Below are 18,184 nucleotides of genomic sequence, written 5' to 3'. Positions count from 1 at the left end.
TAAGTGGACAATTTCAATCTCCAGGTCTCACAGGTACTTTCAATAGTACTGCACTTAACACAAAATGAGCTGTTAAAATGCACATATCACACAGGGCAAAGTTAAGGCTTTCCAGACCCAGAGTTTAGGATTACACTCATCCATATGACCTGTGACATGGATGGGGGGAAATGTTAGTCCAAACCATAGCATGTTTAACTTCACCATTATAATTATTAATCTGTTCCTAGTGTTTTTTAAAAAACAATACAGCATCTTTGTATAGCTTTACTATTCTTAATGATGCTTTTGCAGCATATTATTACATCTGTTCAGGGAGGTATTTTTCCTACTTCCAAGCACCAGTGGAAATTTTGCCATAAGTACCCTCTTTAAGGTCTGAGCCCACAAAGATTTAGGCGTGTACCTAACTTAAAGCACGTGAATAGGCCCATTGGCTTCATGGGACATCCATGTGCTTAAAGCACAAATGTAAGTCTTTGCAGGGTCATGTTCTTCATGAAAGGAAAAACCCAGTATGAACTACTAGGTAATAAAAATAAATATACACATGAAATGCTAATTATCCCATTTATATATATGGGCCTAGACATGCATATGGACACATGTCCAGGCTGACCATAGTTGCACCCTGTCAGGGGACGTGGCTGTCTTTCCACACCTTATTGCTCTGCATTATTGGCATTGTTTTTGATCTGACATATCCTAGGGAAGAGGGAAATATATTAGAGCTACATTAGTTTTTAATCAAATTTTGCATTAAAACTGCAATTACTGGTTATGTGTTAGATTTTTCCATAAGCATTTGTTTTACACTTGTTGATGACAGATTTATTTATGTATATATCCAGAACTGTAAGCATAATTTTGTTTTTTAAAGCTGTTAAGGGAACATTTTAAATCTTATTTTTATTTACTGAAACATTCACATTTACAGGTGTCAAAAATTTCTTAGAAAAGTAATGCTGGGTTTCTGAAGGGAAAAAATAGTATGAAAAACAAAGAGTTTTAGATATGAGGAAAAAATAACTCATACAAAGCAATGTTAATTATTCCACTTAAATACACTTACAATAAACCATATGGCTGAATGAGTATTAAACACAGTCTTTTCATCATTAGATTATTCCAGTCACACAAAATGTTTCTCACTGTACTAAGCTGACTGGAGGATTGTATTGCATCTGAAACCGGGACACCTGCTGTGCATTCTGGCATGGAAGGCAAGCCATTAGATTGCTGCTGCGGTAGCAGAGTACGTACAGTTGCAACAGGGATATTCTTTTCCTCTTGACTGCTATTCAGACAGGGAGCTGAATGTTTTGCTTTACGATGAAGAAGCATGGCCCGTTAGAATCCAAAGGTTCCGCAGCAGTTGAGAGAGGCTGTGGCCACAGAGAATAACAGTTGGTTTGGGGGAGCTGATACTGGCTAGTCGGAATGAAAGTTGGTTTGGGGCAATTGGTAACAGGAGAAGGGTTGGACTTGGTATATTCAATGGCAAGACAATTTAGGCAGTGGTGGAAGAGAGACAGAATTATAAAACAAGTGCAGTGGCAGAAGCAGGGAGTCCCTTGAGGTGGAGAGGAGAGAGATGGCAATAGGCAGAACAGGAATGCCAATAGGAAGCCAGACAAAGTGGGTCAGAAACACTATATCAAAGACTATGTAACCAGCTGAGTTTCTGGTAAAGATGAGACTCCAACTCGCCCATGTGCTGGCACGCCCTGGCTGAAGCGAGGCAGGGGTGGGAAGTGGGTCTGAGCATCAATCATTTGTTTTTAGGGTTTGTATTAAAATGTATGTAAAATAGGGGAGATGTATTGTGGAGCTGAAATCATAGGGCCCATGCTCCCTGGAGAGACTGTTAATAAGACACCAGGGTACATGGGCAGAGTTAGGTTGGAAGCAACTCAGTCATATGGACAGAGCAGTGCACAGAGTTCCATCTGTTCAGTTTACCCTGCATTCAGCTTCACTCTTTGCAAATGAAACATGGTGGCAGCACTGGAGCTGTGAGTTCTCTGAAGTGCTGCAGCTGACTGCGTGAGCCAAGGAACTCGATCTGAAGTTCCCCAGAAACTGGATTTTGCAGACACACAGGTAGCCCAGTGGTACTCCTGGTGGACAGACCTGGCCATGCAAGAGGATGACAATGGTCAGGTATAACTATTATGAGACCTTACTGGGGAATAACGCAGACAGGTATGCACCACTCTGAAGAACACCACTACCTCAAGCCTCACAGCAGTCCTGGGAGACCTGGGGAACTATTGCTTCCCAAAGCAGAATGAAACTGCGGCATGACACAGGCTTTTCCTAGAGACCAATCTGAAGGGATGGGCTGGACCCCTCTGCTATTGCCTTATGCACACTGGCTGCTACATACAATTTTAGGGGAGTTGACAGGCTTCCTAATTTGGGACAGAATAGTCTGCGGCACTGGGAACATCATCTGTAGGAACGGCTGCTCCGAGAAGACGATCTCACGTTAGACAAATGCTTAGATAGCTGTCACAAGACATCAGTCTCAAGAGACAGGATGAAAGCTCTAAGAGGCACAACAGCCCCAGAAGTGCATGCAGTGAGACAGCAGCAAAGGGGAGCAGGTGACCAGGGTTCCATACCCATGGTGAGATGCATTTAGTGTGGAAGACCGCATGAGCGGGCAGAGAAGTGCCCTGCACTAGCACAGCATTGTAAGGAATATGGCAAGTTGAATCGTTTTAGCAGTGTGTGCCAGAGCAGGGGAAAGTCTCAGAAAGATTGTCAGACTTGTACAAGAGGGGGATGGCACATCAGACAGTAGCGATGACATCATGATTCTCTCCTTAAGTCTGAGAGAATACTAGATTCAGGCTGTTGGGACAGAAAAGCAACATGTGACAATACCAACCTCTATGCATGCAACAATATTTATTAATAAGGTAATGCCCTGTGCAATCTCAACTGGATAGCAGGACCTACTGCAATGTGATTCCTTGGGTTGAATTAGACTCAAGAACACCCATTACAAACAGCAGGCACAATCTAATAATGTAGAATGAAACCATAATACAACCCATAATTGAACTTTAGGGCCCTAGTGGTCTAATGGATGAGGCAATGGCTTTCTAAGTCAGAGACTGTGGGTTCAAGTCCCATTTGAGGTGAAAAACTACTTTTTTCCTGGTTGAAGGGGGAAAGGATAGCTCAGTGGTTTGAGCACTGGCCTGCTAAACCCAGGATTGTGAGTTTTCAATCCTTGAGGGGGCCATTTAAGGATCTGGGGCAAAAATCTGCCTGGGGATTGGTTCTGCTTTGAGCAGGGGGTTGGACTAGATGACCTCCCGAGCTCCCTTCCAACCCTGGCATTCTATGAAAATGTGACCTCATAGTAACTAACCAAAAAATAACAGAGAGTACCAACTGAAGCTTGGGGTGGTGGATAGTCTTAGAGTCTATGGTGATTACTGTATAAGGCATAGATCTGATCAGGGTGCAGTGTCAGAATTTCATAGCGGCAGTGCAAAAAGGAGAGTCCCATGGATAATAGGGACAATTTTAAATGCATATGGGAATGCAAAGGCTACAGGTGCCTCAGAGGAATGCTTCTCCTGAAAGTAAACCCCACAGGGGAACCTGTGTGCTTACCACAAAGGACAATTCCAGTGGCACTACCTAATCAAGTATGGAAGAGGCTCAAAAATCTGCAGAGTCAGGATATTGTAGCACCTGTAGAAGCCTGTACAGCCTGCATAAGCAGCATGGTAGTGGTAAAGAAGCCCTCAGGCAAATTATTCATCTGCATAGAACCAAAGCCACTGAACCAGGCACTGAAAAGATGCCACTAGCCACTGCCCACAACTGATGACATCTTGCCAGAACTTTTCAGTCTGTGATGTGAGAAATGGGTTTTGGCACATAAGCCTGGATAAAGAGTCCAGCATGCTCTCCTTTGTACCACCATTTGGTCACCACAGATGGCTGAGAGTGGTGATGGGGATAAGCCCAGAGCCAGAGGTGTTCAAGAGAATATTCAACCAAGTGAAAACATGACTGAAAACTACAAGCTTTTCTACAGCAATGTAGGGACAAGAACAAAGAACTAAACCAAGAAAAAATGTAACTCAAATAACATGAGGTGACATTAATTGGACCTCAGCTCACAGCAGAAGCACTGAGAGTAGATCCTAGTAAGATTAAGGCAGTCAGAGACATGCTAGCTTCAGTAGATGTGAGAGGGTTACAGCACTTCTTAAGAATGATAAATGTTCTGTCCAAGTTCTGGCCACACCTGGCTGCAGTAGCAGAACCTGTAAGTCAGCTCACAAAGCAGGATGTTAAGTGGGACTGGATAGTTCTCCAAAAGCAAGCATTTGATACACTGAGACAAATGATAATGGATTTCCTTGTCCTGAAGTACTACCAGCCAGGAGAGCCACTGACACTCCAATGTGATGCATCAGCTTTAGCTCTTTTTCAGAAGCAGACAGTCCCTTATGTCAGCAGAGTGCTGTCAGAAACTGAACAGAGATATTCCCAAATAGAAAAAGAGCGGCTGGCTATGGTATTTGAATGGAGCAATTCCATCAGTACTCTTATGGTCATCCACTAATCGTGCAATGAGACCACAAACCCCTAGACACAATCATCACAAAGCCCCTTCTTGGTGCTCCAAAGAGATGGCAGCACATGCTGATGTGCCTCCAACACTACCAGGCAGAGATCAGATATTGTCCGGAATGACAACTTGCATTAGTTGACACTATGAGCAGCCAGGCAGAGATCAGATAATGTCTGAAATGATGACTGGCATTAGCTGACGCTATGAGCAACATCAGGGGATTGGGGGAAGGGGATCAGGACACTGAATCCATGAACATGCTGCGCTATCTGTTTCAACAGTGAAGGATTGGGGGACTGGTCCTGCTTTGACTAGATGACCTCCTGAGGTCCCTTCCAACCCTGATATTCTATGATTCTGACTGATTCTATGAATCAAAGAGGCTCAGGAAAAAGACACCTAACTACAAGCACTCAAGAGAGCAATACTAGCAGGGTGGTCAGAAGACAAAGCCAAGTCTAACTAGGTGCAAAACCATATTTTCAAACTAAAAATGAGTTGATTTTGCAAGTTGAAATCATATTTCAGGGCCAGAAACCTGTTGTTCCCACCTTCTTTCATTAGGCTATCACATAAAATACATGCCTCACACCTAGGCACTGGCAGCTATCTGAGACAGGCTCAAGAGTCTTTACTGGCCAAGAATTAATACACAACTCTGCACCTTGATAGAAGGGTGGGACATCTGGCGGTTATGCACTAACCACCTGCAGAAAGAAATTCTGTTACTGCATGAGCTCCCCACCCAACTATGGGACAAGGTCGGAGCAGATTTATGTACCTTCAAGGAAAAGCAGTATGCAAGTACAGTGGATTACTATTCAAATTGTGGGGAAGTCAATGCCCTATCCCTGCCTGATACACGAAGCATGTCAAGGAGTGGCCAACTGAAGGCCCCATGTGAGATGCACCATCCTGGACACTGTACTCACTCACAATGGACGCCAATTTGCCTCAGAAGAATTCAAGGCCCCAGTGTGCTGGGGCGCCCCCTCTGGAGACGCAGCCCAGGGGCACTGAAGTTGGCGGCCTAGAGCAGCGCAGGCACCAACCCATTGGCAGGCTGTCCTGTCACCTGACTCCTCATGGTGCTCTGCAGCAGCGCTTTCCAAGCGCAGCCCGCACACCGGCCACGTGACCTGTCCGGCCCCGCCCCTCTGTGCTGCTGCGGCTCCGAAGTTACCGCAGTCCCCTTAGCCCCGCCCCTCCTGTCCTTCTCGCGCCTGGTTTCCTCGCTCCTCCTCCTGCTGTGTGCGCGAGCCTTCCTCCCCCTCCCGTTTATGCGCGCGCGCCCCCCTCAGCCTCTGTCTCCTCACAGCAGCAGCGAGCGGGCCTGGGAGCGGGCGGGTGCGGGTCCGTCTGAGAGCAGCGGCCGCGCGGGCACCGGAGGCGACCACATCCCCCTTTCCATAGCGGTTCCCGGCACGGAGAACATGGCGGCGGTATCAGGGGCCGGGGCTGCGGGCGGCTCGGCCAACCCCGGGGGTCCGGAGATGGTGCGGGGCCAGGTGTTCGATGTGGGGCCCCGCTACATCAACCTCTCCTACATCGGGGAGGGGGCCTATGGCATGGTCTGGTGAGTACCGAGTCCAGCCGAGCCGGGGCAGCGCCCTGCCCCGCCTGCCCGCCGGCCGAGCCTGGCCGCAGCCTCTCCCGGGGGCTAGGGAACAGCTCGCGGCCCCAGCCTCTTGGCTGTCCCGCAGGGGCCGGGGCTTAAGCGTCTCCGTCTCCTGCTCCCGTTCCCTGCCTGCTGCTGCCTCTTACCCCCGATTGCTTCCCCTGCCCAGCTGCTCTTCTCTCTGCCTCCTAGCCCCGGGCGCTGCCCCTTCCTTCTCCAGTCCTGATTCAAGGTTTAATTATTCTTGTCCGTTTATTGGCTCTTGGGTTGGTTTCACTTTTTTTTTTTTTTTTCATTCTTAGTGGTATGTGATGTGTGTTCAAAATGGAAAAGGTAACCAAAATCATGACTGTGACTGATTAGAAATACTAGGGCTCACCTTGTATGCCCAAAGAACACACTGGGTAAACAGAAGAGACTCTGCAGGAATTATTACCCCCAATTCTCTCTTCTTTGGTTGTGATTTGCCACCCCTCCAATAATGGCAAGTCACTTTGTCTAGCCTAGTAAACCTCATATATTGTTGAAATTTTTCTTTGTTATAGTTGAAACTGTTTTGTGTGGCAGAGTGTTCCAGTGAAACACATTAAAACACAAATATATATGCAAGTGAATGTGTGCACTCAACTGTTTGACATTGTCTGCCTTAATCAGGCTATAAGAATGATGGGAAATGCACAGATGTATTTGAGCAAGTTAAGGTGTTTATCTGTGGGTGGCAGCATGGTCCAGGGGCTAGGATACAAGAGTATTTCTGCCTTGCTCTGTGACCTTGCTTAAATCATTTATTCTATTTGTGTCTGTCTTTCCATCTGTAAAATGGATTAAAGAAATTTACCTCCTGAATTGATTTCAAGTCTGTAAATGATACAGGATAACTTTCCTCCAAACCATATGCTGATTTTCCTTCAGAATGCACTTTGTCTTTCTATGACGTTTCATTTTTAAAAGACAAGCTATGTTTTGAAATACATTTGGTTTATCACTTTTAGTTATATTCAATTTTTTTTTTACAGCTATAACCTGTAATTCAGGGGTTGAATTATGCTCACTTTTGATGGCTCTATGAGAGGCAGTCACTTTGTACTTCAGAATTTAAGCTTTCATTTAGGCCTGGATTCACCAAGGAGTTCATATGTTTAAGTGCTTTTACTGGATTGTGACATTAGCCCTTTTAGTTGTGATAACAACTCTCAAAACCAACACACTGACATCTGTCTGAGGTTGAAGATAGCCTCAAATAGTACTTCTAAGAGGTGTATACTGCCCTATTTATCTTAAGTGGGAATGGTGACATTTAATTTAGCTTCAAACTTATCTATTTCACTACTGATCAAAGGCTGCAAGAAATGTTACGAAGGGTACACAGTCTACTGGTAATAACATCTTATTTTGGCTTCACAGATGAATGAAGGTGTGTGGTTTATAGGCAGGATTAGGGAGCGTATCACTTTTTCCCCCCCCTCAACTTGATCTCTGGTTAGTGGCTTGAGATAAAATCTTAAGTTTTCCATTTACCTCAAACAATGTCTGTATTAATGACAGGTGTTTTTGGACTAAAATAAAAATGTTAAACCCTACTGATCCAAATGCATTATGGTTTGTTGAGTTGCTGTATTCCCCCTATGAAGGTAAGAAGTTAAAGTATTCACTATATCAGATATTAATTTCTTAATTGCTGTTGTTCAATACAATCTCAAGTGTGAAAGGACATGAAAGAAACATTTATAAATTTGTATTGCATATTTGATAAGGAAAGTGTTGGATTGCATGTGTCCTAGTGAGATGTCATAGCAACTAATGTTTGTTAGCATGTAGGATACAAACTACTATGATTACATAAGATTACTTACAAGCAACTAGAAGTATATTCATTATGCAGATTGACACTTGATGTTTCATGCTTTGCATACATAGCTTTCCAAGCAAAGCAAGACCGTTCTTACAGTATGGAGGCATTTTCATTGGCGTGGGGTGAAGATGTCAGATTTTTTTTTTTTTTTGCAAGCTTCAGAAGTAGATTTATTAATTTTAGCTTGTTGAAAAAATTATAAAGCTATGGTACTAAAGTCTTGCAACTCTTGACTAAATTAATATATAACATTTGAGAGACCATATTTATCAGTATATAGTGTCATAGCTTCATAATGCAGACATGTAAAGGACTGGAGTGTTGTGAAAGCTGCCTGATGTGTTTTTCATAACCTCTCATTATATTTGTAAATTATCCAAACTGTGAGTTCAATTAAACCAGCACACTCTCATGGCCCACATTAGTCTTTTATTTGATCCTGTAGCAAAGTTAAATTGAAGCAGCAGTCACTTTAACCTTCCATGACAAGATAGTGATATTGTAAACAGAAGAGTATGACTTCACAGCTGGGTCAAGCAGAGAGTTGAGTATGTTCAGAAGCAAAGCCTTAATCAATACAAATCTGAAACAATAGTTAAGGAAAGAAAGGAAAATACTGGTCAAGTAAGCTGCTTGTATAAATGTTCTCACATTCAAAAAGAACAGGAGTACTTGTGGCACCTTCCAGACTAATAAATTTATTTCAGCATGAGCTTTCGTGAGCTACAGCTCACTTCTTTGGATGCATAGAATGGAACACACAGACAGGAGATGTTTATACATACAGAGAACGTGAAAAGGTGGAAGCATGCATCTTTTCATGTTCTCTGTATGTATAAACATCTCCTGTCTGTGTGTTCCATTCTATGCATCCGAAGAAGTGAGCTGTAGCTCACGAAAGCTCATGCTGAAATAAATTTATTAGTCTGTAAGGTGCCACAAGTACTCCTGTTCTTTTTGCAGATACAGACTAACACGGCTGCTACTCTGAAACCTTACATTCAGACTTTCTTTAGTCTGAAAAACTCTTGAGATAATAGTTAAATGCTTTCCTTTAAACTCAATCATCCATAGCCAGGTCAGGATTTTGAGTAAAAACAGAGTTATTAGAGCTATATGTCAAATAAAATATTATTGAAAAAGCACACCTATATTTTAGAGAGTAAAGGAGGATAAATTATGTATTGATTTGAGGGGTAATCTTAGAGGAAGCTGTGTCTTAACCTTATGCCCATAAATTTAAACTCTGTAATTTTCAAAGGTTATGTTTTTGCCAACATAACACATTCTATCTCTGTTGTCTCCAAGGGCTAGATTTTGTCCTCTTGCCTGTTTGATTCATGTTCAGATTGTGCTATCAGAGAAGAGGACTGGAGCTTGACTGGCTCATCCTGAGCATAGGGGAAATGTTTACCAAAGGATGGTTCTCTTCCCCAACAGTCAACCAGGGAAGTCAAGAGGGGAAGAAAGCTGAAAACTACTCACCAGTTACAGCTCCCTGATTCTCTGCCCTGATCCTGGCACAGGTTAAAGGAGACTAGGGGCTGCCTCACTCTTGCCTGGTGGCTGTGGTCCCTAAGGGGCTGACTATAAACTGTTTGGAGATACTAGAAACGCTCCCGCCGCTGTGGCCCCATGAGATTTGCTCTCCTTCCTCTGCGTAGTGCTTCATGCTGAGGGAATACTCAGCAGGAAAACTTGCAGGAGTTTTCTGTTCCCTTTGTGCCACCTACGTAGCACACAGGGCAGAAGTAGTACCCTAAACTATTGATGGTGGCCCCTTGACTCTTTTGAGATTAGTTTGACCCTCTCGCTCAACAGGATGGACATCATCTGTCTACAGACACTGTCTTATGTCTAAGGCTATGTCTACATTATGGATCTTACAGCAGCACATCTGCACCGCTGTAAGGTCTTCTATGTAGCCACTCTGTGCCGGTGGGAGAGAGCTCTTCTGCCAACATAATTAAACCACCCACAATGAATGGTGGTGGCTGTGTCAGGTGGGAGACAGAAGTGCTAGTGTAGACAGAGCCTAAGTTGACTTAAAGCTTCACACCATCGTAAAGGAAAAATATACTAGTATCAATCCTTTTTCATCTTTTAGAGAAAATACTTCTAATAGAAAGTGGTCTCTCCATAATCTCTCTAATCTTAAATCCCTTTATGAATCAACTTTTTCAAGAAAGAGGATGAATGTTTTAAATGAAATGTATGCCAATTCTTCACATAAAATTTCCAAGTGGGTCAATTCCAGTGGGATTAATAGGAAACATTTGTTCTAAACTGAGATTATTGATAACTATTCTAGTTGAGAAGCAATTATTATGTTTTAAACAGTCAACTTAACAGTTGTTCCAACAGTTTATGTGGTACTTAGACTATATGGTATCAGCAACTCAAAGATATACACCTCTACTCCAATATAATGCTGTCCTCGGGAGCCTAAAAATCTTATTGTGTTATAGGTGAAACTGTGCTATATCGAACTTGCTTTGATCTGCCGGAGTGCGCAGCGCTGCCCCCCTGGAGCACTGCTTTACCGTATTATATTCGAACTCGTGTTATATCGGGTCACATTATATCAAGGTAAAGGTGTACATAGCAGTTGCGATCACAACATGCTGTTCCCAAGCTATTGGAACCAACAGATATGGGATTTGATCATTCTTTTAAATATTTTTTTTATTCTCAATTACAAACATTTATATTTTAAGTAACATAAAACATTTGTGGTTGTGGCAATACTTCATGCACACAGATGCTGGGGCAAATTTTGATGGGCTGTAGAGGGTTTCCAGAAAACAAAACACCCAACCCTACATGCATCGCCACTAAACATTCCTTTCCAAAAATAAAAAAAGAATTTTAAAAATTCAGTTAAATGATCATCTTGTCAGTTCCCATTGACAAAGTGGATAATGTGTAGTTTATATTCAAAAATTAAAAAAAGATACATTTCCATGATCTGTCTTCACCAGAGTGTCTAGGTGCTTGAAGGATCAGGGCCTATGTGGGTAACAGTGAAACATTGTACATTTGACAATCATTTATATAAACTAGGAAAGATTTTCAGTAAAACTTTCATTTACAGTAAACGTAGGTAAAGAGTCAGACAGAAATGTGACTTAAGTTGACAGTGTCCCTTTATTGAAATTTAAAAGGACTATTAACTGGGGTTGTTTTTTGTTTAAGATGAAGAGCATGTATGGCAACGAGGAAAAAATGGACATAAAACACTTGCATGTATGTTAATTGAACTAATTAATGGTAACAATCATGAGTATGTATGGCTACTTTACTCAAGGTTGTTTGAGAGTTACAGTCCTGAGAATTTTGTTATATAGAATTTTAGTTAATTGTTGCACTTTGGTAATTTGCAGACCGTATTCATTTGCAATATTATCTTTGATTTTGGACCTTTTAGATATGAAACAGCAAAAAAACAAAACAAGAAAATTGAAGTGGGTACTTTGTTCTTACAGACCATTTCAAGAGCAGTAGAGTATAACATTTACAAGTATGTGCCATTCTAGACATATGAGAACAAATTCTGTTGTCCCTGGAGTTCCCACAGCCTGTGAGGGAAGCAGGCAATGTTGCAACCAGAACTACTTTCCTCTCTCAGGGGAGCAGCTAAGGTAGGTGTAGCAGGGAAGGGACAATAACTATCTTTATCCACATCAGCGCACTCTGTCCACACCAGCGCTGCCCCCTAATGCTGCAGGAGAGGTGGTGGAAAGTAGCACCCCTTTCCACCTGTCCACAGTAAGAGAACAGTTCAAACTCTTGAGTTTAGAAGTCAGGAGTGCAGATCAGGGAATATGTTCTAGTTTCATAATCAAATATACATTTTCGTAATACACTGGCCCATGAGGGCCACAGGCTACTCTGCTGTTATAGACCATTGTGCCTTTTTTCAAGGTGAGGAAGTGAAGCTTGTATAGAAAGAATTCATACCTCCTACTTATTTGAGTAGGAGTATAATTTTAATGTCAATTGGCAAATAGCATCTTATCAGTTTAGCACATAATGACACTTGTATACTGGTGCACGGTCTCGGATTCTTCGACTGCTTTGTTGGAACTAGAATTCATTGATTATTTTCATAAAATTCTTTCTCACTACATCTTGCAGGTCAGCATTAAAGTTGGATGTTGCTGTCTTTAATTAGAAAATATCTGTTATTGAATATTGGCATTGAAAGGTGTCTTTATAACAAACATATTTGAATGGAGGGTATTTAGAATAACACCTAAAAAGATTGTGCTAGTAAATGGTTATAGTGCTATTTATAGCAGCATTGTTCCTTCTAAGCTACGCAGTTAAAGAAAATGGAGAAACAAGGTTTTTGTTAGAGAATAAAACATTTTTTAACTCATATCAACTTGAACTTGAACTATACCTGAAATGTAGTAGATGGCCGTTACAGTCCCAGGCAATTTCAACTTAGAATTTATATGAAAGCCACCAGTGAGTAATAGTATTTTATAGTTTTATTTGTCAAGAATGGAAGTTTATTATTTGTTTTATGGGAGTGACTAGAGGCCCCAATCAGTACTTGTGTTTCATTGCTCTCAGTGCTGTATAAATACAGAGTGAAAAGTATACCCTCTTCCAAAGAGGTTGCCATCTAAATAGACCAGATTCCACCCTTCTATCCCCACCCAAAAGAGAGTAACTGATAGTCAAACAAAACCTAGGTAACATGTAATGGATACAGAACTTGTTGGTTATATTTCACACGCCCTTTTCTTCTGTAGCTTATTTTGAATGAGAAATTGAGACTTTTACTGTGAATTCCATTTTTACCCTTCCATTGTGGCCCTTCTATTTGTTGTCCTGTACCATTATTACCTCTGTCTTCCTCTTATCCCTGGCAATGCACTAATTACCTTTGGCCAAGTGGGCCTTGTATAGTTCTTTTTATATCAGTGAGCTGCCTTATGGGCCAGCCAACAAAGAGCACTTGGCAAGATGTGGCCCACACACCCTTGTTCCCAATTCCTGCCTTTTCTTAAGCAAAGACATGCTGTCCTTTTTTTTCCTCCAAGATCACAGCAAGCCAAAGCTGTTGAATCAAATGCTTTTTGGTTTCTGCAGTTCTTCTGGGATATTTATTTTCTGGTTATTTTAAAAATCAATTTCAGTGCAAGTTTTTTTGTTAATAACTTTACAATATTGATAGGTAACTTTCTCAGTATATACTTGATCTTTTTTTACATTCCATCGTCCAGTTTGCAAGCATTTTGTCTTTTTGCTTATCAAGTCATACAGCAACTTCGACATATATACTTAATGGATATTGGTGGTGGTGGTATAACTAAAACTGGAAGATGTTTGTTGGTGCAGGTTGTATTGCAAAGACAGAACCCGACGTTGTAGACAGCTTTGTTAAAACCTAGCAGTTGTGTAGTTTGGGTATTAGTATTTGCTATATCTGAAAAACTATTATAGTTCTGGGCACAGCTTGTTAAAAAAAAAAAAAAATCCCAAAAGACTATGTAAGGCATGCTACCTTGCATTCCCATATAATCTACAGTAAGCTTGCTGTTTGCGGGAAAACCTAGCTAGTAGGTCAAATGGGAGAATCCGGAAACTACACCTGGTGGAAAAATTAGATGTGTGTATCTATCACCTTCTTCTAAATGAGGTCAAGTTCGGGCTCAGGTGTATATTTTACTGTACTGAATCCCAGGGTCAAGGGCTTTCTGTTGAGAACTACCTGCCTCCAGATCTTGTTTGATAGAGGTGAAGCTTACAATTAAAGTGAGGAAGTCAAAGTTATTGTGGCTAGATATAGGAAAGGTTAAGGTTTGTAGATATTACTGTAGATGGTAATGTGCTCTGTTAGCGAAAGCTTCTGAGTGATAGTCAAGATTATCTCTGGGTTCATTGCAGTATTCTGGCCTAAAGATAATGGGTGTGAAAGAATGTGTGAATACAACATCTGAGAATAGAGTATGCTTTGGGGGTTTTGGCTGATATTTTGGTGTGTTTTAGTCACTGCATATCGTTTACAGTCTAGTAGCAGCCAGGAATCTCTCTCTAAGATACAACTACTCACAGTAGTAGGTAGGGCCATATTTAAGAGAGTAAACATGGACCTCAGGTTCTCAAAATGCTTCCTCTTCTGCTCAGCTTCACTTCTATTATCCAAAGTGAGCATAAGCCAATTGTCTTTCATCCAGGTTTCTATCTCTGACATCCAAAGAGCAAGGGAACCACTTAGTGTGGTTGAGGTGAAAAGAAGATATAGAGTTGAGCCATCAGCATATTGATCCTCTTACATCTCTCAATCCTTACTTATATAGAAGCATTGAAGAAAGGAGGTTTCAAGACTGATTCTTGAGGTACATCATAATTTACAGTCTTCAGGCAGGCAGGCCAGTTTTCCGCTCAGCGTTCGCTGGGATTTTTTTGTAAGGAATGAATGCAACAGTTTTTAAAGCTGTTCTGTCCTTTGTGTCCTACCCTGGCTGCACCCCCCCTCCCCTACCAGTCTCATGGTCATCAGTGAATCTCATGTTCAACAATAAAGGTAGGCTTGGCAGAATTTGTGGGATTGGTTGTTTTTGTTTTTTGTAATTTCAGTGGTTGATATCATCAATGTTTTGTTTCTATCAATTCAAATCAATTCTATCAATTCAAATTTTTACAGTTGTAGGAAATTATGGTAGACACTGAGATTCCAAAAATTAAAGCTTTATAACCATTAAAACACACATTGTTAATGTCACACGTCAAAATATACAAACTAAGTATCCTTAATTCAAACTCTTAAGTTCTCACGCAGCATTTTTCTTACTTCGCCAATCCTGTAAATTTCTGTCATCGATGGAAATATTTTTTTCAGCAGTTTGTTTTTGTGTGGTGAAATCAACATTTACCAATAAAAATCTAATCCTTCCAAGCCTAAATATCAGGTATAATTTTTTAGAAGTGTCTAAGTGACATAGGTAGGTAAGTCTCATTGTAAGTCAGCATGACTTGTGTTTCTGCATCACTTAGGCCCTTTTGAAAATCCCATCAATAAAAAGCAGCTGAAAGATCTAGTAGTATGTGTAAAGAAGCCTGTTGTTTGCCACTAAAACTGATGCTTTTTCTGTGCTGTGGCCATTTCTAAAGCCTATCTAGGATCCAAAAGCTTGGAAGATTTAAGATCGGTTGGATTTGGTCTGGCATCACTTTCTCAGTGACCACTTCCAGAAAGAATAGGTCAGATATTTGGTAGTGATTGGCAAGAACACTAATATCAAAGAATAGTTCTTTGAGTACATGCCACATGAAAGCATGTTTATTCACTGGACACTTTATCTCCCCTAGGAAGGCCATAATTATCCCTCCCAATAATAAGTTCAAACATTCTTCACTGGCTTTCTCTGGCCTAACAGGCTATATCTCTAACTCAAATGTCTGGGTGGACTTTAGTGCCTCCACAATTTCAAAATTGGGATGATAGTATGGGATGGAAAGTGGTTTGTTTTTGTTTCCCTTTCCTTTGACATCGCTTCCCAGCTGTCGAGAGACTGTCCTTAAACAAATTGTTCTTGTTTCTGAGATATATTCAAAGCCCCTTGCTGTGAGATACTTTCAACTTGGACCTGGTGAAGACAATTGGAGTTAATCAGACTAATCACATGGAATAGTTCTCTTGTCAAGATTTTGTGGATGCTGTAATGGAGAAGCAAGACACCTTGTTCCTTGCGGCTCTGGCATAAGAATGTTCTGTTTCAGTGATTCATATTCCATGTTTGTACATCTGTCTACAACATTCCAGTGCCCTCCCCTCTTATTTCTGTCTCAAGTTGCTGGTTAATAATGGTGGCCTGTGAGGCTGATACGGAGAGAGGAGGCTCCTAAAGAATAAGAGCGTGGATAGTTTTGTGCAATAGGTGATTGTAGTGCTCTACTATGCTGTTCATACTGATCCAGAGGCATTGTCATAGAATAGTTGCTGGTTTCTCCTTAGAGCTTGCTGCACTTCAATGGTAGACAAAATTATTTGTGTGTAGGTGTAGCTTGTAACAGGACATTAATAGAACTTTTCTTTTAGCAGATTTCAGATGGTCAAGTTTTAGAATTTTCCATTATAGCTTAAGATTATCATCTTGTTTATTTGGAAACAAATAAAAAACTTATTCAAATTTCTAAACTCAGTTTTTCAGTACCTAAATCATATACAAATAATGCTTTTTCTGGAATTTGTTAAATTCAGTCTACTTATTTTGTTTTTTGCAAAATATTGAAAAATACTTTGTTGCTGGTAAAGTAAATAGAATTGAGTTAGAATCTCTGTTGCACGGTAAAGTAATTCATCTTTTTTTTTTTTTTGTCGGTATATTTTAAGTACTGGCAACTTGCAGTTAGATTTGCAGTGTATAATATGTAATTAGTTCATCTCCCAGTTTTCCCTTTTCTCTAAATTAGCAGCTGTCATTGCGGTACCTCGTTCCTGCTTAGTTGGAGGGCAAATAGCTCCCTTAATGGCAGATACTGATGTAGTATCCTGAATTAAGCGCTATGAAGTAGATTGAGTACTGCAAATCAGTATGCCCAGTCTTCTCTGGAATTTAATGTACCACATGACACAGTAAAACATTTCTTAAATATTGTATTTTGAATGTGTCTGCATATGTAACTGCTTTGAAACAGTGAAATACATAGTAAAAGGATATAAGTTTTCTGCTAAAGATGAATGCTGACAGATACATTTTAAATAGTGTAGACATTCTTGATTTTTGCAGGTGGAAGACTAGTGCAGTTATTTCACAGCTAATTCAGTAATACACAGTTTTCTTTCTTGTCAGTGTGAATATGGCAGACTCATTCTTAGGCTGCACTCACTGATGTCTGGCTTCTTACTCTGCGATAATGATAATGGGGTAAGGGGAAAGCCCAAGTACTCTTGTAAATTAAATTACTGAATGGAATTTTTTCATTATTCACAGAACACGTATACCTGTGATTTAATGTCATTTCGTATTGCATTGCTGTGAATATTTTTACACATAATTACACACAATCTTTTTATATTTATCTAATTAATTTTAAAAATTGCTATAGTAAGACTTTCTTGGATTTTAAATAGCACAATTCAGGTATGAGACCTAAATAAAATAGAACAGGGGTCAGCAACCTTTCAGAAGTGGTGTGCCGAGTCTTCATTTATTCACTCACTCGAATTTAAGGTTTCACATGCCAGTAATACATGTTAATATTTTTGAAGGTTTTTAGACTTCTATAAGTCTATAATATATAACTAAACTATTGTTGTGTGTAAAGTAAGTAACGTTTTAAAAATGTTTAAGAAGCTTCATTTAAAATTAACTTAAAATGGGTGGCCAGGACCCGGACAGCGTGAGTGCCACTGAAAATCAGTTCGCGTGCTGCCTTCAGCATGCATGCCATTGGTTGCCTACCCCTGAAATAGAATATACAAATTAATTTTGTCCCATTTTCTTTTGGAAGCCCCAAAATGTGTGTGCTTACAGTTGTTACACACAGTTGGGCTTGTTAAGTTGTTACAGTTGGGCTTGAAAAGTTTAGTAGACATATCAGCTGAAGAACTTTACCTGCTAGCTGAAGTTAGATAGAAAGGATAATGGGGATTGTGCAAGAGGTGAAGAGCTCTACTACTCTAACCCTTTTTGAGCATGTGGTCAGCCTACAAGTAAGTCCAGTGCCTGCCCTTGATTCTGCATGCAGCTTTTCCAAGGGTATGGAATCACTGTTACGAAACTGACCAGGGTCTTGATATCACTTTGCTGCTATTTGGCTGATCTGAGAAAAGCAGCAGAGGCACTAGAGCAATCTTTCTGCAGACTGAGGAAGCCAGCGCTGCATTTTACATTTGGAAGATTGTCTTCACAACCAAAATGGTTAGAAACTTAATTTCATTTTTTTTTAAAATAGAAGCTTAATTTCTGCAGAAACTGATTGGCTTTCATTGAGGGATGAAATATAGTATGGTTATGTTTAACTTCATAAAGGGGACTTAAGAAGGAGGAAGCTAGGCAAAAGTCCCTAAAATCAAATGTAAAGAAATTGAAATCCTTAGGTTTGGCATAGATACTACTTTAAGGAAACAGTAACAGTGTCAGAAGGC

The 18,184-nt window shown here is 40.7% G+C and overlaps 1 protein-coding gene across 1 annotated transcript in view; it reads left to right on the top strand.

Moving 5' to 3' along the window:
* The first annotated feature begins 5,871 nt into the window (after nt 1-5,871).
* The window catches only part of MAPK1 (mitogen-activated protein kinase 1), a 50,640-nt gene continuing 38,327 nt past the window's right edge, over nt 5,872-18,184 (top strand). The window contains 3 exon segments of the mRNA XM_032776920.2: nt 5,872-5,982; nt 5,985-6,011; nt 6,013-6,182. Of these exon segments, the coding sequence (XP_032632811.2) occupies nt 5,887-5,982; nt 5,985-6,011; nt 6,013-6,182 (293 nt within the window). The 5' untranslated portion in view covers nt 5,872-5,886.

Source organism: Chelonoidis abingdonii, chromosome 22 (genome assembly GCF_003597395.2).
Source record: "Chelonoidis abingdonii isolate Lonesome George chromosome 22, CheloAbing_2.0, whole genome shotgun sequence".
Lineage (NCBI taxonomy): Eukaryota > Metazoa > Chordata > Testudines > Testudinidae > Chelonoidis > Chelonoidis abingdonii.
The sequence above is the reverse complement of the archived record's forward strand: the minus strand, read 5'-3'. Positions and strand labels throughout refer to the sequence as shown.